General features: G+C 55.7%; 1 protein-coding gene across 4 annotated transcripts; it reads right to left on the minus strand.

Moving 5' to 3' along the window:
• Positions 1-1032: 1032 nt before the first annotated feature.
• Positions 1033-23618, minus strand: GDAP1L1 (ganglioside induced differentiation associated protein 1 like 1). 4 transcript variants are annotated; one of them, XM_075527767.1, is made up of 7 exons: positions 23439-23618; positions 19346-19354; positions 16219-16411; positions 15148-15321; positions 12659-12756; positions 11826-11940; positions 1033-1377 (listed from the first exon to the last, which is right to left on the minus strand). In XM_075527767.1, the coding sequence occupies exons 1-7, from the start codon at positions 23616-23618 to the stop codon at positions 1034-1036; spliced, it is 1113 nt and encodes a 370-aa protein (XP_075383882.1). In that variant the 3' UTR covers position 1033. The 4 variants fall into 4 exon arrangements, with proteins under 4 accessions (XP_075383882.1, XP_075383881.1, XP_075383883.1 ...); XM_075527766.1 differs by lacking the exon at positions 19346-19354; XM_075527768.1 differs by lacking the exons at positions 15148-15321; positions 19346-19354.
• Positions 23619-25419: the final 1801 nt, after the last annotated feature.

Here is a 25419-nt window from a genome sequence, read left to right on the forward strand (position 1 = left end):
TGGTTTGTTTCTAAGCAGTGGGCGGCAGTGACCACTCCCCAGACCCTTTCTCCACATGCAAAGGCACAGGAAAGTGAGACATGACCCAGGTGGGCAAGGTGAATACAGAGACCGCCCTCCTGACGTGGCATGGTGGGGCTGGCGGGGGGGAGCCCCGTGTGAGTGGTGGGAAAGGTGGGTTTTGAAAGGAGATGGCTTTGGCTGAGGTTTGAGTCAGGGTCCTGAGGCTCTTCTACCTCTGAGCCCATACCTGCACTTGGGCCGGGACTGACCTTCGGGGAGAAGGCCAGTGTACATGGCTTTAGGTGGAAGTCCCATCTCCCGTGGAGGGGACACTAAGCCCCAGGTAGGAGATGAAGGACACTGCCTTCGGGATCGATGTCTGTGTCAAACCAACCCCCACCCCACCCCAGGAAACAAGAGCGGGGTGAGAAGGGCTTATGGTGTCAGCCCCAAGCACGGCCCCGTTTGGGGGTGCCACTTCCTTGGCTCGCATCAGTGTTGTCTCAGTCCAGGTCCAGGGGAGAAGTGACGCTCCTTCTGGTCTTCAGGGGGCGCCCACAGGGTCTCTAGGTCTGCAGCCCCAGCCAGAGGCGCTGGTTAGAAGAGTCGAGTCTTGTTGGCTTTGTCCTGTGGAAGAGTGCCCGGGCAAGAGGGCAGGGGAGGCGTAGGGTCAGACCTTCTCAGGCCCCCAGCCCCTCCCAGAGGCTAAGCCCTGGGCGGATGAGGCAGCCTGGGACTCACCTCAGATCCTAACCAGTCCCCCTCATTCCATCTGGACACCTTGAATCAAAAGGAAAGGCCTCCACGCGCTGTGGGTCTCCTCTTCTTTGGCAGTGCCATGGCCTCCACGCACGGCACTGGCAACGTCTACTTCTAAACTATGGAATGTGTTCACACTAAAATTACTCGAGACAAGGGGCGGGGGGTGGGGGGCTGTCCACGTGTGGGCGAAACGGGGTTACCGAGGGCTCATTGGGAGTCACACAGCACAGACACACCGGCAGTCACACACCAGGCCCCAGGCCCGGCTCTAGATGTATTTTTTCTTGAGGTACCAGTAGGCAAAGTAGCCCATCCCACCCAGGGAGCCCATGAGGAAGGACGCCCCGAAGAAAGATGGGGGTTTCCGTTTGACCAGCCGGAAAGCGTTGGGGATGACGGCCGAGAGCAGGGTGGTGTGGATGTCACCCAGCACTTTCCGGAAGGCAAAGCGTCTCTGGACCCTCTCAAAGAAGGACTGCAGGTTGGGCCGACTGCCATCTTCCCAGTACTTCTTGGATAGTCCCAGGAACTTGAGGCGGTGCAGGGTGGCCCCCAGGAGGACGTCTGCGAGGGTGAAGGCACAGCCGCAGAGCCACGGCTCGCATTTCTGCCCTGGAGCGGGAGAGAGGAGATGCCAGGAGGGTGAAGGAGGACACGAGGTACACACACACGCGCACACACACCTCACGCATCTCTGCCCTCCACAGCACAGCAATGTTGGCTGCAGTCTCCCCAAGACCGTTCATTCTTGACCCACAGAGACGGTTGGCCATGTCCAATACTACCTCTCCTCCTGCTTGGTGATGTAGAGGGTCGGTGAAAAGAGGGAGACCCCAACAGGATGGGTTGACACCGGGGCTGGGTTAGTGGACTCAGGTATAACTGTTGGGAGGACGGCCAGGGCTGGGCAGTGCTTGATTCTGCTGCACGCAGGTCGCTATGAGCCAGGATCGACTTGATGGCACCTAACACTACCACCTGTCGGGGTACAGCCCCCCCCCCCAGTCGAACAGGGCCTTAGGAGCGGCTTTGTAATTATGGAAAATAATCTGGTCACACAAAGCGAGGCACAGGGGCTCCTGTCCCTATGTCGGGGCCAAGAGAGCAAATGCATTTTTCACTGGGTATATGTATGTATGTATTCGTGGATTCATGGATTCACAGATCTTTCAACAGGCATGCACGCGAGACGGTGAACATGTAAGAGCGCGAATGGGTCACAGAACACGTGCAAAATCAAATGAGTCAGCGGCCTAACCTTAGGTGCCCTTGCGCCCTCCCCAGGGGAGCAATCTATGACTCGTGTCAGAAGGAGACCTCAGAAGGAGGTGGCTACTCTTTAGTGGGGGCGGGCGGTAGAATATGATTGCTCTCAACTCCAGGCATACAGCGAACAGCCAGGCACATCTCGTACGGAGGGCAACAGTGGGGCTCTTTGCCGCCGGGAGAACGTGCATTTGAGGCCGCCTCTATCTGGGAGCAATGGAGATTTTCCTCAAAGTAAGCTGGTCTTCAGGGCCCGCAGCTGCGAGCCCAGGAGTAAGGCCAGTTACACTCTTTCACTTCGTCAGTTTTCCATAACCTCCTCTTAAGTAAGGGACCTGGTGCTGCTGTCAGGTAAGTGATGACAGCTAACCAGGAGGTCGGTGGTTCGAATCCACCAGCCACTCGAAGAGAGAAAGCAGAGACTGTATGCTCTCCTCAGGACCCCCCCCTGCCCCCCAGGATCAGAGGATTGCTATGAGTCAGAATTGACTCAGTGGCAATGGGAATGCTGTGTCACCTTTAATTGACTTTTTCACTTTCTTTACATCAATTGACTTTTAAAAGGGAAAGGCATGTATTTAAACTTTAGACTCAACAGCCACTTGGCCGTTCCCCTTGGGTGTCCTCTGTCCATTGCAAACTCAACACGTCCAAGCTGGATGTTTGATGGACCTGCCCAAGCTGGACACTTGTGCATCATGCCCATCCCCACTGTACCCATTTCAGTAACACCACCCCCATCCTTCCAGCTGCTTAGACCAGAGTCTTCCATCAGTCCACCTTCATGTCATCCTCGCTCACATCCGACATACAGCTTGTCAGCAATCCCCATCGGCTCTTCCTTCAAGATACATCCAAAATCTGTTGTCTTTTACTGCCTCCCACACACACCTTGGGGAAATCACAGGTACCCCCTCCCTGGTTTAACCCAGAGCAAGCAGACGAAACCAGCAGCTGTCTGTGGGTCCCAACACCTGGTGGCCCATGTGCGTCCATGTAGAGCTGGCCTCCGTGGGGCTCAGTGTCTGGTCTCCTCTAGACAAGCTGCCAGGTCTCTTACAAGGAACCACTCCGTGGACCCGAACCTCCAACCTTCCTGTTAGCAGCCTAGTGTGCTAACAGTCTGCCCATGCAGGGACGCCCAATTAGCATAGAACCCCTGTCAATAGCCCCCCTGCTTCTGCCCTTGGCTTCTCCAGTAAAGCAGCCAGAGGATTACCATTAACATTTAAATCACTTCTCTATGCTCAAAACCTCTCCTGGTCAAGAGTGATAGCCGAAGCTCCGAGGCCCTGCATGACGACCCCTGGGTGCCTTCCAGACGTGGACTCCCACTCCTCTCCCCTGGTTGACTGGTCTCCAGCACACTGGCCTCCTTGTCTTTCAACCTCTGGCCCTTTGCACATCATGCTCCCTCCGGCTGAAGCACTCTGGCCTGCAGGCCTCGCTCCCTGCCTTTCCTCCTCCAGCCTTGGCTCAAACGCCAGCCTCTCAATGGGGTGTCCTTGAGCACCTACCAGAGGGTTTCACGGTGTCACTGGAGAAACGCCACGGTCACTCAAGTCCCCTTGTCCATGGGCTTTTTGAAGCTCTCTTCGTATTGACAATAGAAAGCCGCAGCCGCAGCAGTCACCACCCTGTCCTGCTCCGATGCCCTAGAACGACGTCCCGCCATCACGGCATTGCGTGCACCTGCCGTCTGCCGGCTGTCTTCCTCCTACTAGAATGGAAGCCCCTCCTTCCTCTTGCCGAGCGGCCGGTGGTTTTGAACTGCTAACCCTGTGGTCAGCGGCCTAATGCATAACCATTATGCGACCAAGGCTCTTCTAAGGGGTTAAATCTCAGCATCATACTGAATTTTTTTCTTGGGTATAATTGAGATCACTGGAGAAAACTGAACATCGAGTCATTCTTGCTCTGTGGTTTTGTATTGTTTCTTGTCACACTCACACGCCACCCAAAAGTAGCCTGCAGATTTGGGAAAATACATGTTTCTCCCAATCATCTTGAATTGAAATACTGAAGCTCTTTTACCTCTGATATCAAGCACTTTTTCCCCCCATCCAAATCCCTAATTCTCCCCCCCACCACTTACCCCTTATGACCCTCCAAATCCCTTTGTCCAGTGTTCAAGATCTCCCAGTAGCCTGGCGCCAACAGACTCCTCGAATCTCGTCTTCTCCTGAATCCCCCATCTGCCTACTGTCTCCCCGCAAATGCCTTCGCCCCCTGCTGCTGGCTCCCACACCTGGGACAAACTCTCCTCCTGCGTCTGCATCTTGCACCACCACTCCTTTCAGCCGACAATCCTGTGACTCACACCCTAGCTGGCTCTCCCTGCACCATCAGCAGACGGAGTCCTGGGGGCCAGTGCTGTGTGAAGCCCCCAGCTGCTAACCTGGCAGCTCGGGGTGGGGGTGGGGGGAGGAAGAGCTAGGCAACCTGCTTCCCTGAAGGTTACCGCCTAGAAGCCCAGGGAGACAGTGCCACCTGCCTGCGGGGCCACCGCCACCCTTTCACTGTCCCTCTCCTGATTCACTCAGTAAAGGTGTACACCTTCCTTGGGCATCGAGACACAAGACACATGTCTTCCCTGTGTGGGTCTGGGGTGGAGGGTGGGGTAGGGGGAGTAAGCGTAATAAAGGCTTCGATCAGAAGTTTGTAACCTTCCCGATGTGGTTAGGCACATCCAAGGGTGATCAGGAGCCTTGAGTTAGAGATCCAGGCCCCGACCTAGCTCAGGGGAACATCTCTCCAGGTTCTTGTTGCTAGGGGATGCTGCATAGCAACCCCATGTACAACAGGACCAAGCGCCACCTGGTCCTGCGCCATCCTTACACCCGGTCTTATGGTCGAGCCCATCGCTGCAGCCACTGTGTCCACCCATCTTCCACGGAGGCCCCGGGAGCAGATGATATCAGCGAGGGAGTGTGAAGGCAGGCTTGGAGCAGGGCTCAGGGCTAGGCCTGGGCCCTCGGAGATTTAGCAACTGGCCAACTAAGAGAAAGGAGCACTGTGCGTGAGAAGGGGCAGCATGCAGGGCAGGAGGCGACTGGGGAAGAGTGGAGGGTCCTGGAGTCATTCCCAAGATGGGAATGCATCTCCAGGAGGAGGGAGTGCTCAACTGGGTTTAAAGGCTGCTGAGAAGTCACTGAAGTCGAGGCCTGAAACTCAATGACTGTGTTTGGCTCCCAGTGGCCCCGTCAAGAGCGGCTGCTGCTGGTTGCCCACCTGGAGCGAGTTCAAAGAGGGTGTGAGAGGAACGGAGCCGATCAGCAAAGGCCTCTCTTTCCAAAGAGCTTTGTTCAGACAGGAAGCGGGGCCGGTTATGGGAGCTGAGCCAGAGCAACTTTCAGTTGGGATGGACAAGAACCTGCCGACCGGCAGGATCCCCCAGAGAGGAGGGAACTCACCCAGCAGCAAAGAGCAGAGAGGACCGCAGCTGAGATGTGCGTGAGGGGACGAGCGTGGCTGGGATCCATGGATCCAGCACGTGGGGAGGCAATTGGTCAAGGCTATGGCAGGGACCGTTCGTCCACAGTCATAAGGGGAAGTGCCCGGGACCATCTGCCCTCAAATCTCAGTTGCCACCCTAGGGTAAGACACACACCCCACCCCTCATGCCCCCAAGAGAATAAGGGATTCAACCAAACTCTCAATCAAGAAACGTCTCCATGTCAGATGACAGGACGCGATTTGACAAGGATGCCATCAGAGTGGACGAGATGCGGGGTCGAGGGTGAAGCTGGAAAGTGGGTCATTGTGGCCGGGTGGGAGCCCTGAGTACAGAATTCGGCCCACTCCTTGGTGACTAAGAAAGGTGTCAGCAGGGAGCAAGACGAGGGAGAAGGGAGGGAGGGTCTCAAAGAAAGAAGAAGGTCTGAAGTGGTCATCAGGGGGAGGAGTCAGAGCCCTTGGGCAGCAGAAAGGTCCATCTGAGGTCGGTGTCCATGAGTTTGGGGAGGCTGGCCAGCACCCTTGTGTGTTTCTCCAGCCACAGTGAGTGTCACAGAGCAGGCACTGAGTAGGAAGGCAGAGTGGCCTTGAACTACGTCTGAAGTTTTGCCAAGTGAGATGCTGAAGCAAGCCAGGGAAGGGCGGGCGAGTTGAAGGTGGAGGTCCCCGGGGAGGCGTTCAGCGAGCTGGGTCGAGGAGGGCACCTGGGTGCAGAGGGAGGGAGCTCAGGATGGGAGTGAAGCCCAGGGGAGGGACGAAGGACCAAGGCGGTGGTCCCAGCAGGCCGGAGGACTATGGGCGCTGTGTCTCTAGAGGGAGTAAGCTGAAAAATAGTAGGAGGCGATCAGAGGTTGAGACTCTGGAGTGTTCTCAGCTCGTGGGGATGTGTTGGCGTCAAGTACGACTTGCAGAAGGAGCCACAGACAGAGGTCAAAGAACTGAGGGAGCAAGCTATGCGAATGACTGCCAAGGATTATGACAGGAGTGGTGCTGGAGATGGTGACCATGAGCCAGGTGAGCAGAGGGCCACAGGGGACTGCCCGTGGTGGGAGGAACAGGGAGTGGTGTGGTTCATAACCAGATTCAAATTTGGAGGTCATGGGGAAGAGTTAGGGAGGAGAGAGTGGGATGGGGAGAAAGTTGGGAAATGGCATTGAGGATTCAGGAGGACCACCTACTCCCCACCCCATGGGCGAGAAAGGATTGCAGGGGAGGCCAGCTGGTGAGGGGAGATCAGGGATTAGCTCAGATCTGGAGAATTAGGGGTAGGTGGTAGGGTGGGGACGCAGGGGAGCTTACCAGGGGGTGCGGGGCAAACCACATGGCGCAGAAAAACACAAGAAAGGGCTTGAACTTGATCCAGGGATGAATAAGGAGGCTGGTGCAGCAGTCAAGGGAGAGCTGAGCGGACAGAAGCAGAGGAGACTGACACATTTGGGGGGCTGTGTACCCACGTGGAGAGGTGGTCCTGCTGTGCCTCAGACAATGGCCCGGGAAGAAAAGCAGATTGAGGAGGGAGGTGAGGGTCGGCTTCAAGACAAGGAGAGCTGGAGGAGCCCCCTGGAGTGACTCATCCCAGGGTCCCCGGGCGTGACCAGTCCACAGCTTAACGCTTGCCGTACTCTTGGGAAGGTCATTCACTGGACGCCCCCTGCCCTGTCCTTATACACACGATCTGTCGTGTTCGCTGCACTGAGTCAGCCCCTGCCCCTGCCGACCTCACGCCCAAGGCAACAGCTCGCTGCCCGGGGCTGCACCCACCCCACGATGGGTTGCAGACCTGTCCGTTGGGACCATAAGGTTTGCAGGGGCTGATCTTTGACCGTGGGCTACTGGGCCATTCTTCACCTGTCTTCGCCTGGAAGTTCCGCAGAAGCCTGTTCAGGACCACAGCCACCCAACCCCCATCATGACGACGACGGGTGCTTAATCTCATATTGGACTTACTCGGTGTCCATTTGCTTAGAGCGCTCGACACGATGAGATCCTTTCAACTTCACACCGACTCTACAAACAGGCTGCGTTTGCCTCGCATGCTAATGGAACCGCTCTGTCGAGGTCACCAACAGTATCCAGGGGACAACATCCATCCTTGGTTTACACAGTCTCCTAGCAGCACGGGACACCATCGTCCTGTGATACAGGCTCCTCCTCCCCCCTCCTTACCCGCCAACTGTGCCAGCTCCTCTGCCTCGCCTGCCTGTCAATGTGGGTGAACCTCAGGGCGAGCGTGGTAGTTTGAAAACACACCCACGACGTATGGGACATCCCTCCCTTTAGGGAGTCCCAATGCCACTCCCCTTGAGTGTGGGCTGTCTAGTTCACTACTCCTGTCTCATGACTGTAAACGTGGGAGAAATGACAGCGTGACTCTCAATCGTCAGTCTCTAGCGACATCGTGGAGTCTGCCTTTTCCTCTCTCTCTTTCTGGGATCACTTGTTTTGGGGGAGCCAGCTGCCCTGTCGGCAAGACAAGACACACAGGTCGCCCCACTGAGAGGACTGCGTGAGAGGAACTCTAGTCCTCGGCCATGCAAAATGAACCACTGTGCGTGGAAGTGGAGCCTCCGATTCTGGTGAGGCCTTCCACTCAGGATTTCCAGACAGCCCAGCCATGGCCCGTGGTGCACAGGGAGCACAGCACCCAAATCTCCTGGGTTTACCCCAGTGGGAAACGGGCAACAGAGCCCCATTCAAAAATGGTGTCCAACGACATCGCTTTGAAAGTGTATCAGCTGCCACCTTTGAGCAGGGCTCTGCTGCCTGTGTCCTACTTAGATCGGAAGAGCTGGTTGCTGTGTCGGCCACAACAGGACTGCTCTGAACTGGTTCAAAGTCCTGGCTGACAACCTCATGAGAACCCCTACATTACCAGCTGTGCTGCTCCAGAATCCCTGATCCACAGAAAATGTGCGACATAATCAATGCTTTAAATAACTGAAGACATAAATAGCAGATGACAAAGTGGACCTACAGCCTAATTTCCTAAAAATTAAACATGGAGGAGCATCAACTATTTCACCAGAAGAGAGAACCCACAGATCAGGACAAACAAACAAACAAACAAACAACCCCTTTGGTATGACCTATTAGACAAGGGGCTAGCCTCGAACATTTAAAGAAAACTTATATACCTCAGCAAGAAATAGATGGCACAAGGGGGGGGGGGGATGGGCAGCAGACTTAAACAAATACTTCACCCAAGAAGACACCCAGGCGGCCAGCAAGCACTGGACGAGGGGCTCACAACCATGACCCGTTCGGGAAATGCCAATCCAAGTGACAATGGGCTGTCACCTCACATCAGCATTAACCGCAAAGTTCAAAAGAACAACACAGAAAACAACAAATGCTGTCGAAGGCGTGGAGAGACTGGGCCCCTGATACCCTGCTGGGGGCCCACTAGAACAGTGCCATGACTCTGGGAAATGGCACGGCGCTTCCTTAAATACTGCATGGTCCAGAGACCCCTCCCTGGGTGGATAAGCTAGAAAAGCAAGAGCTAAAACACAGAGAGCTGTATGTGCACCCAGCTTCATCGCAGCACCGGTCTCCTCAGCACAAGGACGAAAATCGCCTAAATGCCCACCCCCGGAAGAATGGATGCACAAATTGTGGTCCAGACACACAGTGGGACTAGACCCAACCTTCAAGAACAGTGAAGAATCTGCGAAACGCCTCTTAGCATGGCTAGACCTGACGGGCAGGGCAGGCTGAGTGAAATCCGTCAATCACAGATGAGCAAATATTGCAGGAGGCCACGATTATAAAGAGCCGAGAAACGATTTTCACTCTAAGGGAAACATTCTTTTCCCTTCCAGGGATGGGAGGCAAGAGAGGGGCAAAGGACTAGGTAGAGGGCAGACTTGGCTAAAAGTAAGGTGACCCGACGTCCCGCTTTTGAACAATTTGTCCCGCGTCCCACGGTGTTTTAAAAAAGTCCTGAATTTTGGAAAGAATGCACGACAAGCTAGGGTAGACGGTTTCCGGCTGCCATGTGACTATTTCGCCACGATATGCGTTTTATCAATGGTGTCCCGCTTTGCCAATGTTAAAATCTGGCCACCTTACTACAAGGGAAGGCGATGGCAACGGGAGGGAGGTAAGTAACAGAACGATGAAAGAGACAGCAGGAAGAACACACGGGTTAAAGGCCACCGAGCGAAATCCTCATGCAGACACAATCCTGCAACACAAGCAGATGCGAGGACAGACGTGCTACTTCCATGGGTGTGGGAGGAACGTCTACAGGTTGGACAGGGCTATTTGCACATGGGTATTTACCTTGACTGCAAATATATCCATGGAGGTGGTAGAGCATACGGGGAGAACGTTACGAAAACTTCTTAGGTAGAACCAAATGCTCTGAGGAAATGAGTTGCTGGGCCTAGGGGTTCAGGACCATAGTCTTAGGGAACCCCAGGTCAATCAGCATCGCCTAGTTCGCAAAAACAATGTTCTTCATCCTACTTAGCTGCGTAGCGACTGGGGTTTTAAAAGCTCCCTGAGTGGCATGGAAGGCAAAACCATGGTTTGTCTCTGCTTGGAGGAAAGAAAGGAAAATTGGAGGCACAGGGACCCCCCTTAGTCCAATGGATTAGTCCACACAGCCTCTATCTCCTCGACCCTGACTGAGACCAGAAGGTTCCACTGCCAACCACTCTGAGAGGGATCCTACAGCGGTTCTCAACCTGTGGGTCGCGACCCGTTGGGGGGGGGGGCAAATGACCCTTTCACAGGGGTCACCTGATTCATAACAGTAGCAAAATGACAGTTATGGAGTTGGCAATGAAAATAGTTTCATGGTTGGGGGTCACCACAACACGAGGAACTGTATGAAAGGGTGGCAGCATTAAGAAGGTTGAGAACCACTGTGTTAGAAGGCCTTGGATACAGTAGTGGTGGGAATGTAGATCACAACTAAAGACCAGGATTAATGATCAAATAAAGGCTGGTGAACTCCAAGACTGTGGTCCTTCGTCACGCTTTAGGTCTGGCAGTGAACTCCCTCGCAACTCAATTTTCAGCCAAAGAATCGCCAGGTCTGGGAGAGGTACAATAACACTAGACACACCTTAGAACAATCAACCATCTGAAATGTTTAAGAAGGACAGACTTGGCTTGTACCCAAGGACAAGGTTCAAAACAGTAAAGAGGGAGAAATGGGAATGGGAAGCACAGGGAGGAAGAAAGTGGATGACGGGATCACAACCAATGTCAGGAAACAAAATGTGCCTGAATTACGGAGTGGAAAATGGATTTGCTCTGTAGACCTTCACCAAAATTCACAATGAACAGTTTACACACATGTTTGGAGGTAATTTGTTACATGGTAATAGATAATAGAAGACATCTTGGCTTCTCTTTTTGGTTTTCCCTGTACTCGATCCTTAGATTAAATTGTCCAATTTCATGGCCTTTAACACTATAAATATGCTGGGGATCCCTTAATCAATTATCTCCAAATTCTGATCTCTGCTTTGAGATTTAGACACGTCTCAAAGGCATCTCAAACTCACTGTGCCTTAAACTAAACATGGTTCCATTTTCTTTTTCTTGGTTCCATTTTCTTTCGTCAAACATCATTTTCCGGATCAAGCAAATGGTACCATTCAGTAGCTTTAGGTCCAAACCCGAGTCATCATTGATTTCTCCTTCCCATGCCCAACCCTGTGCAAGCACTCAGTACGTTTCCATCAATTTGTCTGTCTCAGCTCCATGGACATGTCCATTGCCACCACCGTCCCTCACCTGCACCTCTACAGCAAGGTCTCCCTTGAAGCCCGTGTTGACACAGCCACCAGCGTGCTTTGAAACCCAACATGAGGACACCTTGCTCCTGTGTTGAGAGGAAGCAGGTCTACGTCTCGAACCTGTCCCTGTACACCACCCCATTGGCAAGAATCGGAACCTGAACCTAAATCCTCTACCTCTATAGTGTGGGTTTGGCAGAAGAAAGGCATGGTGTGCAGCCATTGTCTTTGTCATGGTCATCATTGGCCTTTATTAAACACCCACTATTCGCTGGGCACCGACGCCATCACTCTCCGTTGAATGAGCCCATGCAGTCCCCCAACAACTCTCTGAGCAAAGCCTAGTATTACGGCCACTTTATAAGTCAAACATTGATGTGCAGACATGAACTAACTGGCTGAAGGCCACTCAGCCAGCAAGTGGCCATGTTGGAACATGAACCCAGGCTAGTGTAACGCCACGCCATGATTCTCACCACTGAGCACATCCTTGGAGACCTTTGCGGGGAAAGGAAGCTGGGTTGGGGCAGAAGCAGGGCGAGCAGGTGGGATCCATCACCTACCTACCCCAGGGTTGGCACTCACCCTCATTCTCAAGTTTTCGCTTCTCCAGCTCAGCCTCGATCTGGTCCAGCACCATGGCCAGCTCCCCGAGAATCTTCTTCAGGTAGTTGACGTCATCATGCTCGAGGATCTTGGCCTGGTTGGAGGACCAGCAGGAGAGGGCCGGTTGGCCTCACGAGAGCCTGAGATGGCTAGGGAAGGTAGACGCTGGCCTAAATGCCCTTCTGAAAATCCAGTATCCAAATATCTCAAGTCCATAGGATGTCCCCATCCTTTGTATCCCTAGCTGCTGGGGATGTTGGTGACTACTGGTTCACAGCTGCCATCTTGTCCAGAGCACTGCTCTTGGCTAAGGAAGAGCCGCTCTGCCCAGAAGTGCTCAGGAGCATCTTTCCTTCCTCCCCCTCAGGCCGGCTGTAGCCAACGACAAATCGATACAGGCTGAAAAGGCTAGTCTAGTGCTTCCGTGTAATGAACCTCACGGTTATTTATGCTCCAGAGGTCCCTGTGGGAGCAGGTTAGCTTGGGCTCCTTCCTTCCCCTGCCACTCCCCTTCCTTACAGGGGTCTCCTAAGAGCACTCCCTGGAATACCAAGTACTCCTATTCAGTGCTCTGCTTTTAGGGGGTCCAACCCAGGATATGAAGAAACCGAAGCCGTGGGGGGTAGGGGGCTGGGCAGCAGTGACTTGCCTGTGATCATAAAGCCAATACATTACAGAGACGATGTATGAAAATCAAGCCAGTGCTGTTCCCGCTCCACATCATCAGCTGGCCCTCTACTGAGAGAGAGGCCGTTGTCCTTTCCTACGGGAACGGTGGCGGGAGGAGGATCCGAAGGCCTAGGGGAACTCACCATGAGCTTCTTCTGTTTTGAAAGGTAGGGCTCAGAGAGCTGGGGCTCCTCTTCGTGGTCTAATTTCATGAGGTCCGTGGTGGCGTTAGCTAAATGTCCTGGGAAGAGAAGAGGCGGGACCGTGTCCTTCTGAATACCAGTGACTCCCCACCCCTTCCCCCACGCAACATGAAGGCTCCACCCATACAATGCTCAGGAAAGTAGCAAATATCAAAAGCCAATGACTTTGAAGCAGTTAGATATGAATTACAGGCTGTAACATAGGGATGGATGGAACCCTGCCCTAGACTCATCCTGTGGGGCCTACGGGGTGACCTGCCTAGGGGACGAGGGGCCAAGAAACCTCCGCCAAAGAGGAAACCCAGTCCTTGAGGAGGAGTTCACCACAAGGATAGAACACGCCACCCGGACAAACTCATACTTCAGCAAGTGTCTTCCGCCCCCCGCCCCCCACACGGATGCAGTAGGTTCAGAGAAGCTTAGTAACCATTCCCCACCAGGGACAAACAGGCTTCGAACCTAGGTCTGTCCGACTTTCAGTCACGTGCTCACCCACCAGAGAAAGAGGGGTGCAGTGCAAGAAGAAAAGCACAAGAACAGTTGTCTTGCACCCTCTAAGTTTTGGGAAGGCTACTCCCTGATGGTGCTAGGACTAGGTGGCTCACTCTGCCTGGTAAAACTGGCCCTGCCACCTGCCCAAAGAGAAAGGGTAATGGACAGTAGGTTAATGGTGGGACTCCAAGTAGCATCTTGGGAATTCATCTTAGTGGGTGTTATGCATTGAATTGGGTTGAAAGTTCTCTCAAAACTAAAAACCAAATTTGAGTCAAGTCGATGCCGACTCACGGCCATCCTGTAGAAGAGGGTAGAACTGCCCCTGCGAGTTTCTGAGACCGTAGCTGTTCACAGGCGTAGAAAGCCTCGTCTTTCTCCTGAGCAGTGGCTGGTGATTTGAACTGCCGATGCTGCAGCTGGTAGCCCAGTGCAGAGCCTGCGGCATATGCTACCAGGCTCCTGTGACTGTGACCTTGCTTAGAAAGAAGGTCTTTGGAAGATGTTCTCAGTTAGCAGGGAGTCATATTAGCGTAAGGGGATCCTAATTCACTATGAGTGGTATCCTAACAAAAGAGAAGAGACACAGACACACTGGGGGTGGTGTTGGGGGGGGGCTGTGAAGAGATCGGAATGATCTACAAGTCAAGAAATGCCAACGATCGCTGGCCAACACCAGAAGCTAAGAGAGGAGAGGCGTGGAACGGAATCTTCCTAAAAGCCCTCGGACGGATTCCACAGAGCCAATAGCCCGACTCCAGACTCCCAGCCTTCAGACGCTGAGACAGTTCCTTCTCGTCTAAGTCACCCCATGTGGGGTATTTTGTCCTCTCCCTTGGGCTGCAGCCCCATCTGGACATCCCACCCCCACCCCCAGGTTCCTAGTCCAGCTGGCCTCATCCTCTTCATCTTGCATCCCCCGTGAAGTGCAGCATTTCCTACCCCTACACTGAACCAAGGCACCTGCCTGCATGTTGTCCTCAAGTGCCCTCGCCACACATCAAATCAGCCAAGGGTCCACTGACCTCTCCTCCCTAACCTTTCTCATGACACTCTCGGGGCTGCAAAGGGTTTAGTGCCTAACTGCTGGCTGAATGCTTCACTGTTCAAACGCATCCAGAAGCCCGGCTGGTGGGCTGCTTCCAACAGGTCACAGCCTCAAGGACCCCTCGGAGCAGATCCAGCCCGCACACACAGGGTCTCCTTCTGCACCCCCCGGGGTTTCACCACCCATCACCCCATCTTCTGGAGTGACAGAACTCCCAACAAACACCCCCCCCCCCACCCAGCTCTCTCTGCCACAGGGCTATGTTAAGTCACATGGGTGTTTCAGGAATGGAAGGTCAATGGCAGCACTTCCTCCCTTGCCAGTCACATGTGGCTCTGTTCAGATTCCGGGGGGCAGGCCAGGCCAAGGAAAGACCTTGAACTGCTTGGGTAGTGGGGCGGGGGAGCATGTTACTTCAGGCGACGTGGGCTCTTGGACTCCTTCTGTTCTCATGAGGATTCTCCATGGACCTGTCCTCACTGCCTTCTAGGCATCTTTGATTGGCTCCAGTTGGGAAAGCGGGAGGAGCACTCCAATTCCCCAGCAGAACTTAGGAATGGTCCAGGCCAGACCACCAGCACCGGCACCCAGACAGCAGCCAGAGCCTCCTCACTCACTACCCCGTTTGTTCCTCCAGCCAGAGCCTCCTCACTCACTGCCCTGTTCATGCTTTGCTAGGTTGGAACAGCAGCCCTTGGAGAACGCAGACCCCAAGTCTCCACTGCTCCTCCCCCTCCCACCCCCACCCTCACCAGGCCCTCTCCCATCCTGCAGCAGAGAGGGAGGGAGACGGAGATGGAAGGCTAGCCAGAAAGGGGAGGAGTACATCAGACTTGGTGGAGTGAAGAGAGGGGGACCCCGACCCCGACCTCCGCCCCCAGGCACTCACTGCGGATCTCTGCCGTGGCGTACTTGGGGATCATGGAGTCGGTGGTGAGCTCGGGGTGCAGGATGCAGCCGTGGGTGTAGGCGTCCATGGGCAGTGCGTCCAGCAGCTCTCGGTACTGCAGCACCCGCACGTGCTGGGGGCTGCCCACCTCGGGCACCAGGGTCACCACGTGCTCTGCGGGGCACCGCCAGGGGCTGGGCTAGGGCGGGCGGTGTGCCCTGCCTCGCCCCCATCCAGGCCTCTGAGGGGATGTCCTGCTCCCTGTGTGGCTGACAGAAGGTCCTGCGAGGCCCCTGCCCCACGTCCCCTCCCTCCAGCTCTGCCCATTGTCCCTCTCCAGGGCTGCTCTCCTCCCTGCGGCCTGGAGATGCCAGATCTCAAGAGAAGCTGGAGACCTGAACTCTCCTAGACTTTTCACTGTGGCAGCTAATTCCCCCTGAGAAGCGGAAATGGGGTAGGGTGGGGGACAAGGAGCAGCCAGCTCCCAGAGCTCGCAATAGGCGCTGAGTCACTAAAGGGACGAGGGAGGAACAAGGAAGAGCCTGGGGCAACCTCAACGCTGCCACTACCCTCGGGCTGCAGCCAGGGCTTTGTCTCTGGACCACCGGCTCCTTATGAGCCCATGGAGCACTTGGGGGCATGAGCTCTGTGTACAAGCATTCTGCCATGTCTGAGGCATTCTGGGTGTGTGGACCCTGTTCCTGTCCGAGGGGTCCTGGGGCCTACCCATGTCTGCTGCTGTCCGGGGTATCTGGGCCTTGCTGACCAAGGTCTGTGGGGTCCTGGGCTATCTGGGCTCATTCCAGGGTCTGTGGGGTTCTAGAGTGTTAGACCCTTGTTGCTTGGGATCTGTGGGGCTCTGAGGTGTCTGAACCTCGGCCAAAGGCTGTGGGGCGTGGGGGTATCTAGGCCCTGCCGGATATCTACGATATTCCAAGATGTCTGATGCCTTGCTGCCCCAGGATCTGTGGGGTCCTGGGGTGTCTGAGTCCTGCCTGTGTCTACGGGCTTTCCGAGGTCCTGCGGCCCTGTCGGAGCCCTTGCTGCGGGGTGGGGGCGGGGCCGGGGTACCTCCGGTGAAGGTGCGCTCCAGGTAGTCGATGATCTGGCCGTAGTCGCTGACGATGCTGTCCCGGTGGATGATGACGGGCACCTCCTCGCCCAGGTTGAGCCGCATGAACCAGGGCTCCTGGTGCTCGCTCTGTGGCAGGCTCACGTCACGCTCCTCACAGGCCAAGCCCTTCTCCGCGATCACCAGCCGGACCTGCACGCACCCAGGTCAGTGAGGATGCACGGGGTCAGACACATGGGGGGACACTCTGCCCAGACTACACGCTGGAGAGGACACTTGTGTGCCTGGTGTGTGGGGAGCACAGCCCTGCTCTGGGGGTGGGGGCACGCTGCCCTCTGGGAAGGGCCTGGCCGCCACGGTGGCACGTGCTTGGCTCTCAGTTCTTGGTGCTGCTGTGTGGGCTTAGGCAAATGCCTTGACCTCTCTGCGCCTCAGCTTCCTTAACACCCGGCTGCCCCTCAGTTCATCATGACCAGGACCTGGACCGGCCGCTCAGTGCAGCTCCCCGAGGTGGACCTGACTAGGAAACTCAGACATTTCTGTCATCACCATCATCCATAGTTCAGAGTCTCAAATGACTCGTATCGGGGGGAAGCACGATGAACAAAGATACTAGGCAACATCCGTCGACGTCTTGAGGCCCCAAAGCCCTGTCCTGTCCAGTTGCCTTGCCAACTGCTGGCCGCAGCTGATGACAGCTGGGGTGCCGACCTGAAGTGAGTCAGCTGAGCACCCCTGGGCAGGAGGCTTCCCAGAAAAATGGGGTGCCTCTGAGCTCTTAGCAGTGGACCTAAGAGCTCTGTATGCTATGCCCAGCAGGACAGAGGCCAGCCCCAAGGGGCCCAGGGACTAAGGAAGGGGCCTGCCTATGGCACAGCCTCCTAGCTGTCCTGTCAAAGAGGGGGCTCCTGGATCCTGACTTGTAACCTGTTAACTCCCCATGCTTGAATGGGAGCTTTGTGTGGTCCCTGAAGGATCTAGCGAGCCCGGCAGGGAAGCAGAGAGTACTGCCCACCCACCGTGGAAGCGGGGTGGGTGTGAGGCTGATGAGAAGGTTGGAGAGTGGAGGGAAGTCTGTTTGGCCTTTGCCTCACAGGCCGCAGCCTGGGGCTGTTGAACTTGGTTCTCTCTCCTTCCCCTGGTGAAGGAAGGCGAGGTCACAAGTCCTGCCCTAGCCCCTTGTTAGAAAGCCCAGCAGTCCTTTGGGCTCCACCCCCAGGGTCAGCATGGAGTATGCTAGCTTCCCTTTCCCTTTGGAGGAGGTGAGAGGGGATTACCTCCTGAACTCCCAGTCTGCACTCACAATCTTCTGCTCCATTCCCCAAAAGGAGGGTCTGCAGGGGGTGCTTGGGTACCTGGATCCTCACCCTGTCTCAACTACCCTGGGGCCATGGGGCATTGTCTGTCTCTGGGTCTGTGTTTTCCTACCAGTAAAGTGAGGGGGCAGGACGCTGCATCCAGAGTGCCCACCTGCAGCCCCCCCTGACTGGTGTTCCACTCCCACACGACTCCAGGGGAGTGGGAGGGACCCGCTGGGTGTCTGGGAGACGAGCAACTGCTGCTGGGGGAGTCGCTGGGGGCGGCCTGTCTGGGTCTGGCTGTGTGTGCGCGCATGCGGGCCACCAGGGAAAGTGGCGACCCTGTGAGAGAGCAGGTGTGTCTGTGGGTTCATGCATGTGCATGGCTTAAGATGGGTGTGCCCGGGTGAATGTGAATACAATTGTGAGTATTCAAGTATCACGTGGGCTGTGTACAAGTGCATATGTATGCACTAGTGTGTGCATCAATGTGAGTGTGAGTATGTGTGTACATGAGCTCATGGGCGCTGCCTATAGCTAGAGCAGCGGTTCTCAACCTGTGGGTCGCTACCCCTTTTGGGGCCGAATGACTCTTTCCCAGGGGTCGCCTGATTTAAAACAGTAGCAAAATGACAGTGATAAAGTAGCAACGAAAATAATTTTATGATTGGGGGTCACCACAACATGAGGAACTGTATGAAAGGGTCACGGCATTAGGAAAATTGAGAACCACTGATCTAGAGAGACCTGGGAGCAGGGGAGTACCTGTTCCTATCCCAGGACTCTGCCCCCTCAGCTCTCTGTTCTTGGGCCCCCCTAGCTGTTCAGCCCCTAGAACAAGTGGGGGCCTCTGCATGGCGGGCTAAGATGAGAGACTGAGCCAGGCCTATTGCCCGGCCGGACACTTGCCTGTAGGTTCTAGCAAGGGGGGATTGGAGGGATGCCTCCAGGGAGGGGGGCTACCTCTAGAGATAGCCCTGGGGTCAGCTGCCGGTGAGCAAAGCCCTGTGTCAACTGGGCGAGGGGATTGGGGAGAGGACAGCAGGGGAGGAAGCCAGGTCCTGGGGCAGGACATGCAGCCACCAAGGCCATCTGCCATTTCTGCCACCTGGAGCTGGGCAGTGACCAGACATCAGCCATCTCTGGTGGACGACCTTCCCTGTGGGGTTGGAACCCCCCCCTCCCAAGTGCTTCCTTCCTTTCCCCTGGCTGAATTGTCGGCTTCCCTGTCCCCACCCCCTGTAATGATAACAGAGCTGGGAAATCCTGGGGGGCTGTCTACTCCATGCTAGGGGTCAGCTGTGAGACTCCATAGCAATGGGGTTGGGCCCGATTTACAAACACGTCACTCTCAGCACCCATTCACCGAGCGCTACTGTGTGCAGGCTGGGTTACACGCACTGCGGACCCAGGACGTGGACATTCCAGAAGGGGCAGCTGGGGCTCACAGTTGTAAGGGGGTAGACCTAGGTAAGGGGCGTGCCGCCGGGTGTCAGAGGGTAGGGGTGACGGTCGTGATTTTGAATAGGATGATCTACCTGGGAAGGTGCTGTTTGGACGAAGGCACGGGTGAACTGAGGAAGGGGCTCACACAGGTGTCTGGGAGAAGGGTGCTCCTGGCAGAAGGAATAGCCTGGGGAGGACCCTAACACCGGAGCATGTCCAACCCGTCTGACCACCAGCAGAGAGGCCGTCATGGCTGGGGCCGAGTGGACAGGGGTGTCAGCCTGGGAGAGGTGAGGAGGGCAGATAGGATCATGGAAGCAGCTTTTACTCAAGATCCCTCAGACCCAGGAGTCTAAGACTATCCCCCAGGGAGTGCTTAAACTTGGACTGGCTTAAAAAAAAATTGACATGTTTATTTCCAGGCATCTGAAACTGACAAGTAGCATTTTCTCCAATTAGACACGTAGGAGTAGGCAACAAAGGGAGGCGGTGTTAGCAGCGCCTACAACAATGTCACGGCTAGAAGTCACGGATCTAGCAGTTGTAGCCACAGCCTTGAAATACCACGGACACGCCTCACACCAGCGGCTTGCCCACACACTGTGGAATGGGTTCACGCAGAAGCATGCACGGCTCCCACTGCCTTGTTTCAAAGATGTGCTCCTATAAGCCATTGCCTCCCTCAGACAGGAGCCTGACATGCTTGTTTTCAGCCCATGAAAAACAGAATTCTGAGAGGAGACTAGGTCTGTGGGCTGACAAGGGGTCTGTGCCCAAGCAACACCTGGAGGGACCTGGGCAATCCCTGGGGGCTTCTGAGCGCAGGAGTGGGCCCATCGAAAGGCTCCTTGCCTCCCCAGCTCTCCCCCGTGGGTCTCCCAGAGGAGGGGGTGAGGGGGGTGGAAATAGTCTAGCCCAGGCAGGGATGGGTTGGTTGTCCAGGAGCTTAAAGGCAAGACCAGGGCGGGGCTGAAAGTGACCTTCCCCTCTTGCTTTCTCCTGCCATGCCTGATGGGGCTCCGGAGACCTGCACAGTTCTTGGGGTCAGAAGTCAGGGGCTCCCCAGGGATCCATTCAGGAGATGAGGGCAGTTCTGGAGAGGCTAGGGGAAGGGGGCCATGAACCAGGTTTGCCGCAGGAATCAGGGGTGGCCCTCCCAGATGCTCCCCCAGGTAGAAATGACAACAGCATCAGTAATAACAGCACGTCCGCAGTCCCAGAGCTGCGCTAAGCACCTCGCATGCATGAACCCACTTAACCTGGGCCGCAGCCCCACTAGGTAGGGGCTAGGATTGTGCAAAAGAGAAAACGGAGGCCCAGCTGGGCCACATGAAAAGGGGGAGTTCTTTTTGCCTGAGCTGGGAGAGGGGCAGGTGGGATCCAACAGCCAGTCTGTTTTTCTGATGAGGAAACTGAGGACCAGAGAGGGTCAGGACTCAGGGGAGGTTGCCTGGCCGGTCAGTGAGCCACTCCCTCACTTTTTGTCCTACTTCATCCTCAATGCCCACCTTCCAAAGTAAGGGGAGTTGGAGGCTGGGCACAGGAACAGCTTCAGAATCCCGTTAACTGCCCTCCACCCCCACCCAAGGCCCACATGGTCACCTCTGAGGGTGTTTGCAAGCCCACAGTGAAGGGGCATGTTTAAAGACCTGTGCCAGCCCTTGACGCCATGTGATTGGCACAGCCCTCAGGCACGGCCTGTTATTACCCCAAAACATAGAAGAAGGTAGTGGCACAGGGAGCCGAAGACTTTTGACAAAATCACCCAGCTGGGAAGTGGCTGCATTGGGATTTGACGGCATCCCCCAAGTCCACGAGTTCGATCCCCATCCAGAGCAGTTTCTGAGTGCCTTCCAGGAGCAGACAGTGCACATGCAAGGTGGGGCACAGGGATGCGTGTGTGCAACACCAGCAGGCCTGTCGGGAGGCTTAGAGAGATGCAAGCCAAGGCCCTGGACTTGAAGCAGTTTGCCCAGGAAGGCCACCCACTGGGACCAGAGTCTGGACATGCTGACCCAGAGTCTGGGCTTCTCTTTCCTGCTGCCCTCTGGCTCTGGAGGATTCTCCTGAGCTGTCGTCCCTCCTGGAGGTGGGCTACTTTCAGGATGAATGACACAGGAGACTGTGGCATCAAGGACAGACATCCTGAATGCCACCCTGGGGACAGGCCCTGGAATGCAAGCAAGATCCTCCTGGACTGAAGAAAACACAGAGAACTGGCCAGCTGAGCTCTTAACTGTGTGCCAGCCTCTTAGTATATGCCCAGGCCCTCTACCAAAAATACCCTCCCTCCTCCCACAAAAAAACCAACCAAATACATTCAACCCCTACACAACAAACTCACTGCCATCAAGTTGATGCTCATAGCAACCCTGTAAGACAGGGTAGAACTGCTCCTGTGAGTTTCTGAGACTGTAACTGCTATGGGAGTAGAAAGCCCTATCTTTCTCCTGAGGAGTGGCTGGTGGTTTCAAACTGCCAACCTTGCAGATCACAGTCCATCGTGTAATCCCTATGCCACCATGCTCCTTCCGTGTCCTGTGAGTGCCCCAGGCAGCCTGGTGGGTACTCTGTGAAAGTCTCCTTTCTTTAGAAGAAAATGGCTGAGGCTTAGAGAGGTATGCAGTAACCTGTCCAAGGCAACACAACCAAAGTGCCAAGCTGAGAGTTATTACCAGGACCACCTGACTGCAGTGCCCAGGCTACACTGGGCCCATAAGAGGCCCCTGGGTTGGGGAAGGCCCTGGCAGGAGAGGCAGTAAGATGCCAGGGTAGCTGGTCAGGGCTTGGTCACAAAGTCACTATCCCTGACCAAGCAGCCGCCTTAGCCCTGAGTTCAGGATGACTAGAGAACGTGTCCTGGGCAGAAGATCAGGAGGAGCCCAGAGGGCTGCTGAGGGATGGTGCTGCCTGCCTGTTTGTCTGCCTGCTGGTCCCCGAGGCCTGGCTCCTGAGGTTCTGCATGGGGAAAGGGTCTCAATCTCAAAATCAGTCTCAAATTCATCCAAACCACCAGCTCCAGGTACCGGCATCTGGCACACACGTGCCAGATCCAAGGATGTACCTGGTGTGACCTTGGCTAACCCTGGCCCCTAACACTTGGATCGCCCATCATTAAGAGGACTTCGACCCAGCGCCAGGCACCGCCATCAGCACTTTCTGGGCCTCCTCTCACTTCACATTTACGATGTGTTCCCAAGAAATGTATGTTCTTAACCCCATTGTACAGATTAGGAAAGAGAGGCTTGAGAGAGGCAAAGGGACTCACTCACCGTAAGTGTTCAAGGGCCCATAGTGAGTGAGTGGGGAGAAAGGGCCCATAGTGAGTGGGGAGAAACGCCTCTCCCACTGGGGACTGTCTGCCTTCAGAGTCTAGTCTCAAAGCTCGGGTTACTAGCAGGGTGTCTGTGGGCCAGCTGCCTGGGAGCTTGTTAGAAACCCAGCACCTCAGACCTACAGAACTGGAGGGTGGGGCCCGGCAGGATCAAGTTTGAGCACTAAGTTACTTTGCCTTCATAACGACACCCCAGCAACCCCGAGGAGCTGGAGTTACAGAAGGTGGCTACTGCCCTGCTTATTCCCATTTTCCGGGTGAAACTGCAGATCAAAGCAGGTTGCACACTGGGGAGCCTGGACCAGGTGTGAAACTCCTCTTGGGAGAACCGGTTTCTGCTTGGGGAAAACGCGCTAATGAGGGAGGACCCTCCGCTGGACCCTGGCCGTGGTGCTGAATTCGTGCCCAGGCGACGGGACAGGCTGGCAATGTGGGAGATGGCGCCCCTAGAGGCGCCCCAGTCTCACAGGCCCTCGCCCCGGGAAGCGGGAACCAAGAACTCAGCCCCGGGCTAGGTTTCTAAATGCCCCCACCTCCCCTGGCTCTGGGAAAGGGAAGAGGGGCCAAGCCCACCCTGTGCCTTTAAGAGCCAAACCCAGACGTAGGGGCCGAGCGGAGCTGGTCTGAGTGGGTGGATTAACCTGTTCGCTCCCAGCTCAAGATAAAGGAGAGGGGAGAAGCTGGAGGTAGATCCCTCAAACCCAAGTCTGAAGAAGGCCCCAGCTGAGCAGGGGGTAGAGGGGCTGTCATGGGGGCCTGCAACGAGAACAGCGGCCGCAGGCCCTCCCTGCTGGGGCGCGGGGCTGGAGGCTGGACCCCGAGGGGCGCTCCTGCCCCCTCCCTGCCGCAGCTCCCTCCACACAGGCCAGCTCTGATACCCTGGTCTTTGTCCCTTTGCTCAGCCACCCCCTCCCCCCAAGAGGTCAGGTCCTTCTGGCAGAGAAGGAGGCAGGTAGAAGCTCCTAGAATTGGGGACGGTGCCCCTAGGGCCCAGGCAGGGCCAGCACCTCTGGGCTGCATCCCAGTCCTTGGGGTCCCGAAAGCCCCATTCTTCACCTTCCAGGCGCGGCCCGCCAAGCTTACCCAGCTCCTCCCTCCCCCGCGCCAGCAGGCGCCCCCGGGCCCTGGTCCCCCGCTCTACCTTCTGCGAGCTGAATGACTGGGTCCAGTGGTACAGAACCAGGCTCTCCTTGGGCCAATGGGCGGGGCTGGCCGCCTCGGGCGCGGCTGGGGCCTCGGCCGACTTGGCTGCATCGCTCTCCAGCGCCGAGATGGGCCACCAGCTGCAGTTGGTGGGGGTCAGGTTGTTGGGGGTCGCCATGACAGCCGGGGCTCCAAGAGAGGACAGAAGGAGGCTCCCTCGGCGGCGGCGGCGGCTCGCTCGCCCAGCATCACGTGGCCTCGCCGAGCCGGCCCCTCTCCTTCCCCCTCCTCCCCTCTCCGCGAATGTCATTACTCACCGGCAGTGGGGGAGGGGGCGAGGGGATCCCGGGAGCGCCTGCCCTCCTCCCCACACCCTCTGGCCGCCTCGGGCCACGCCGGACAGCCAGCTGGCCTCGTGTTGGGCTCCAGGGGAGGGTGCCTGGAGCCCCGGGAAAGTGGGCCTTGCCCCATCACCGGCCCCTGTATGTTCATCATGTGGCCCCAGGTGCCACCATTGTAAACGCACTCCGTGCCTCGGACTCCTGGTGTCACAGAGACCCGCCCCTGTGAGAAGCCAGGGTCATGAAAAAAGGCGATGTTCTAACTCTGCTCCTGGCTGGTCTCCAAGGTTTAACCAGCCCTGCCTGGCAGTTACTCATTTAACCTTGTTAGAATCCCCGTGACCTCGTTTGACAGAGGTGGAAACTGAGGCACGGGTGTTGGTGCGACCTTGTCCAAGGTCATTTAGCGAGTAAGTGCTGGCGCTGGGATTCGAACCCTGGGCAGTCCAGCGCATGGTGTTTGCTCTTGGCACTAAGTTCACAGTACCATCACGGATAACAGCACAGCAGGCATGTGCCCACCCAGGTGCTGCACCTACATTATCTCAATTCACCTGCATAGCCATCACTTTTTCCTGATGAGGAAGGTGAGGCTCGGAGCCCTAAAGTACAAGGTCACGCCTCCACCCCAGGAGACAGGCTGGGGGGGGGGTACACAAAACAAAATCCTTACTGCCATCTAGTCCCTGATGACTCATCAAGCCTATACAACGCATAGAACTGCCCCTATGGGCTTCTGAGACTGTCACTGTACGGAAGTAGAAAACACCATCTTCCTCCTGAGGGGTGGCTGGTGGTTTTGAACTGCTGACCTTGCAGTTGACAGCCTAAAGTATAACCACTAGGAGAGGAGCCCCAGAAAAGCCGGGCATGCCTTTGTTGCCCCATAGCCTCCCTGAAAGGACCATGGAGCCTTTACATAAAGTTCCTGAATCCACTTAATAGAAGTATCTGTTTTCTTTACTATAAATATTCTCTCTCTTTTTTTTTTACCTTTGTGCAAAATGGATGTGCCAAGAAGATCCGATTCTCCATCTCACTCCAGGCAGGATACAAGGACTCCAGACTGGTGGGCAAGGTCCTTGAGTGACCCCTGTGTTTCCTTCTACCAGGTAACAACAACACAAAAGCCCGGGACATCCCTTTTTTCCCTTGGCTGCTAGGAAGCTGAACAGCTACATTGTATAGTACATCCAAGTCGCCTCATTAGCCGCCCTTGTTTGTCACTCTTCTGAAATTTCTTCCTCTTCTTCCGCTCCTGGGCGGTCTGTTGTTCACTGTGGGGTTTTGCAGGGAAGAATACATTGTGTCTGCAGGGGAAGCTTGAATGTCTGCGCACCTAGGGGAGTGAGACCTTGGAAATTTGACTGGAAGGGGAGAGCACCTGGTCCCTGGCTGGGTCTGGAACTGACTGCATCCACGGAGCCTGACTCCCAGCAGTCACCCCCAAATATGTATCGGTTCACTCAACAACTATTAATGGTGCACTTAGTGTGTTTGAGTATTAGCTGAATGATAGATTCCCAGTAATGAACATTGTTGGGTCAAATGATTATGTTTTGGGGCCAGTTTATGAACCTTACTAATAATCTGTGAAATACCATTTCCCTACATTGGGCTGCTTACTAAGAGGTCAGC

The sequence above is a fragment of the Tenrec ecaudatus genome, chromosome 12 (assembly GCF_050624435.1).
Source record: "Tenrec ecaudatus isolate mTenEca1 chromosome 12, mTenEca1.hap1, whole genome shotgun sequence".
Lineage (NCBI taxonomy): Eukaryota > Metazoa > Chordata > Mammalia > Afrosoricida > Tenrecidae > Tenrec > Tenrec ecaudatus.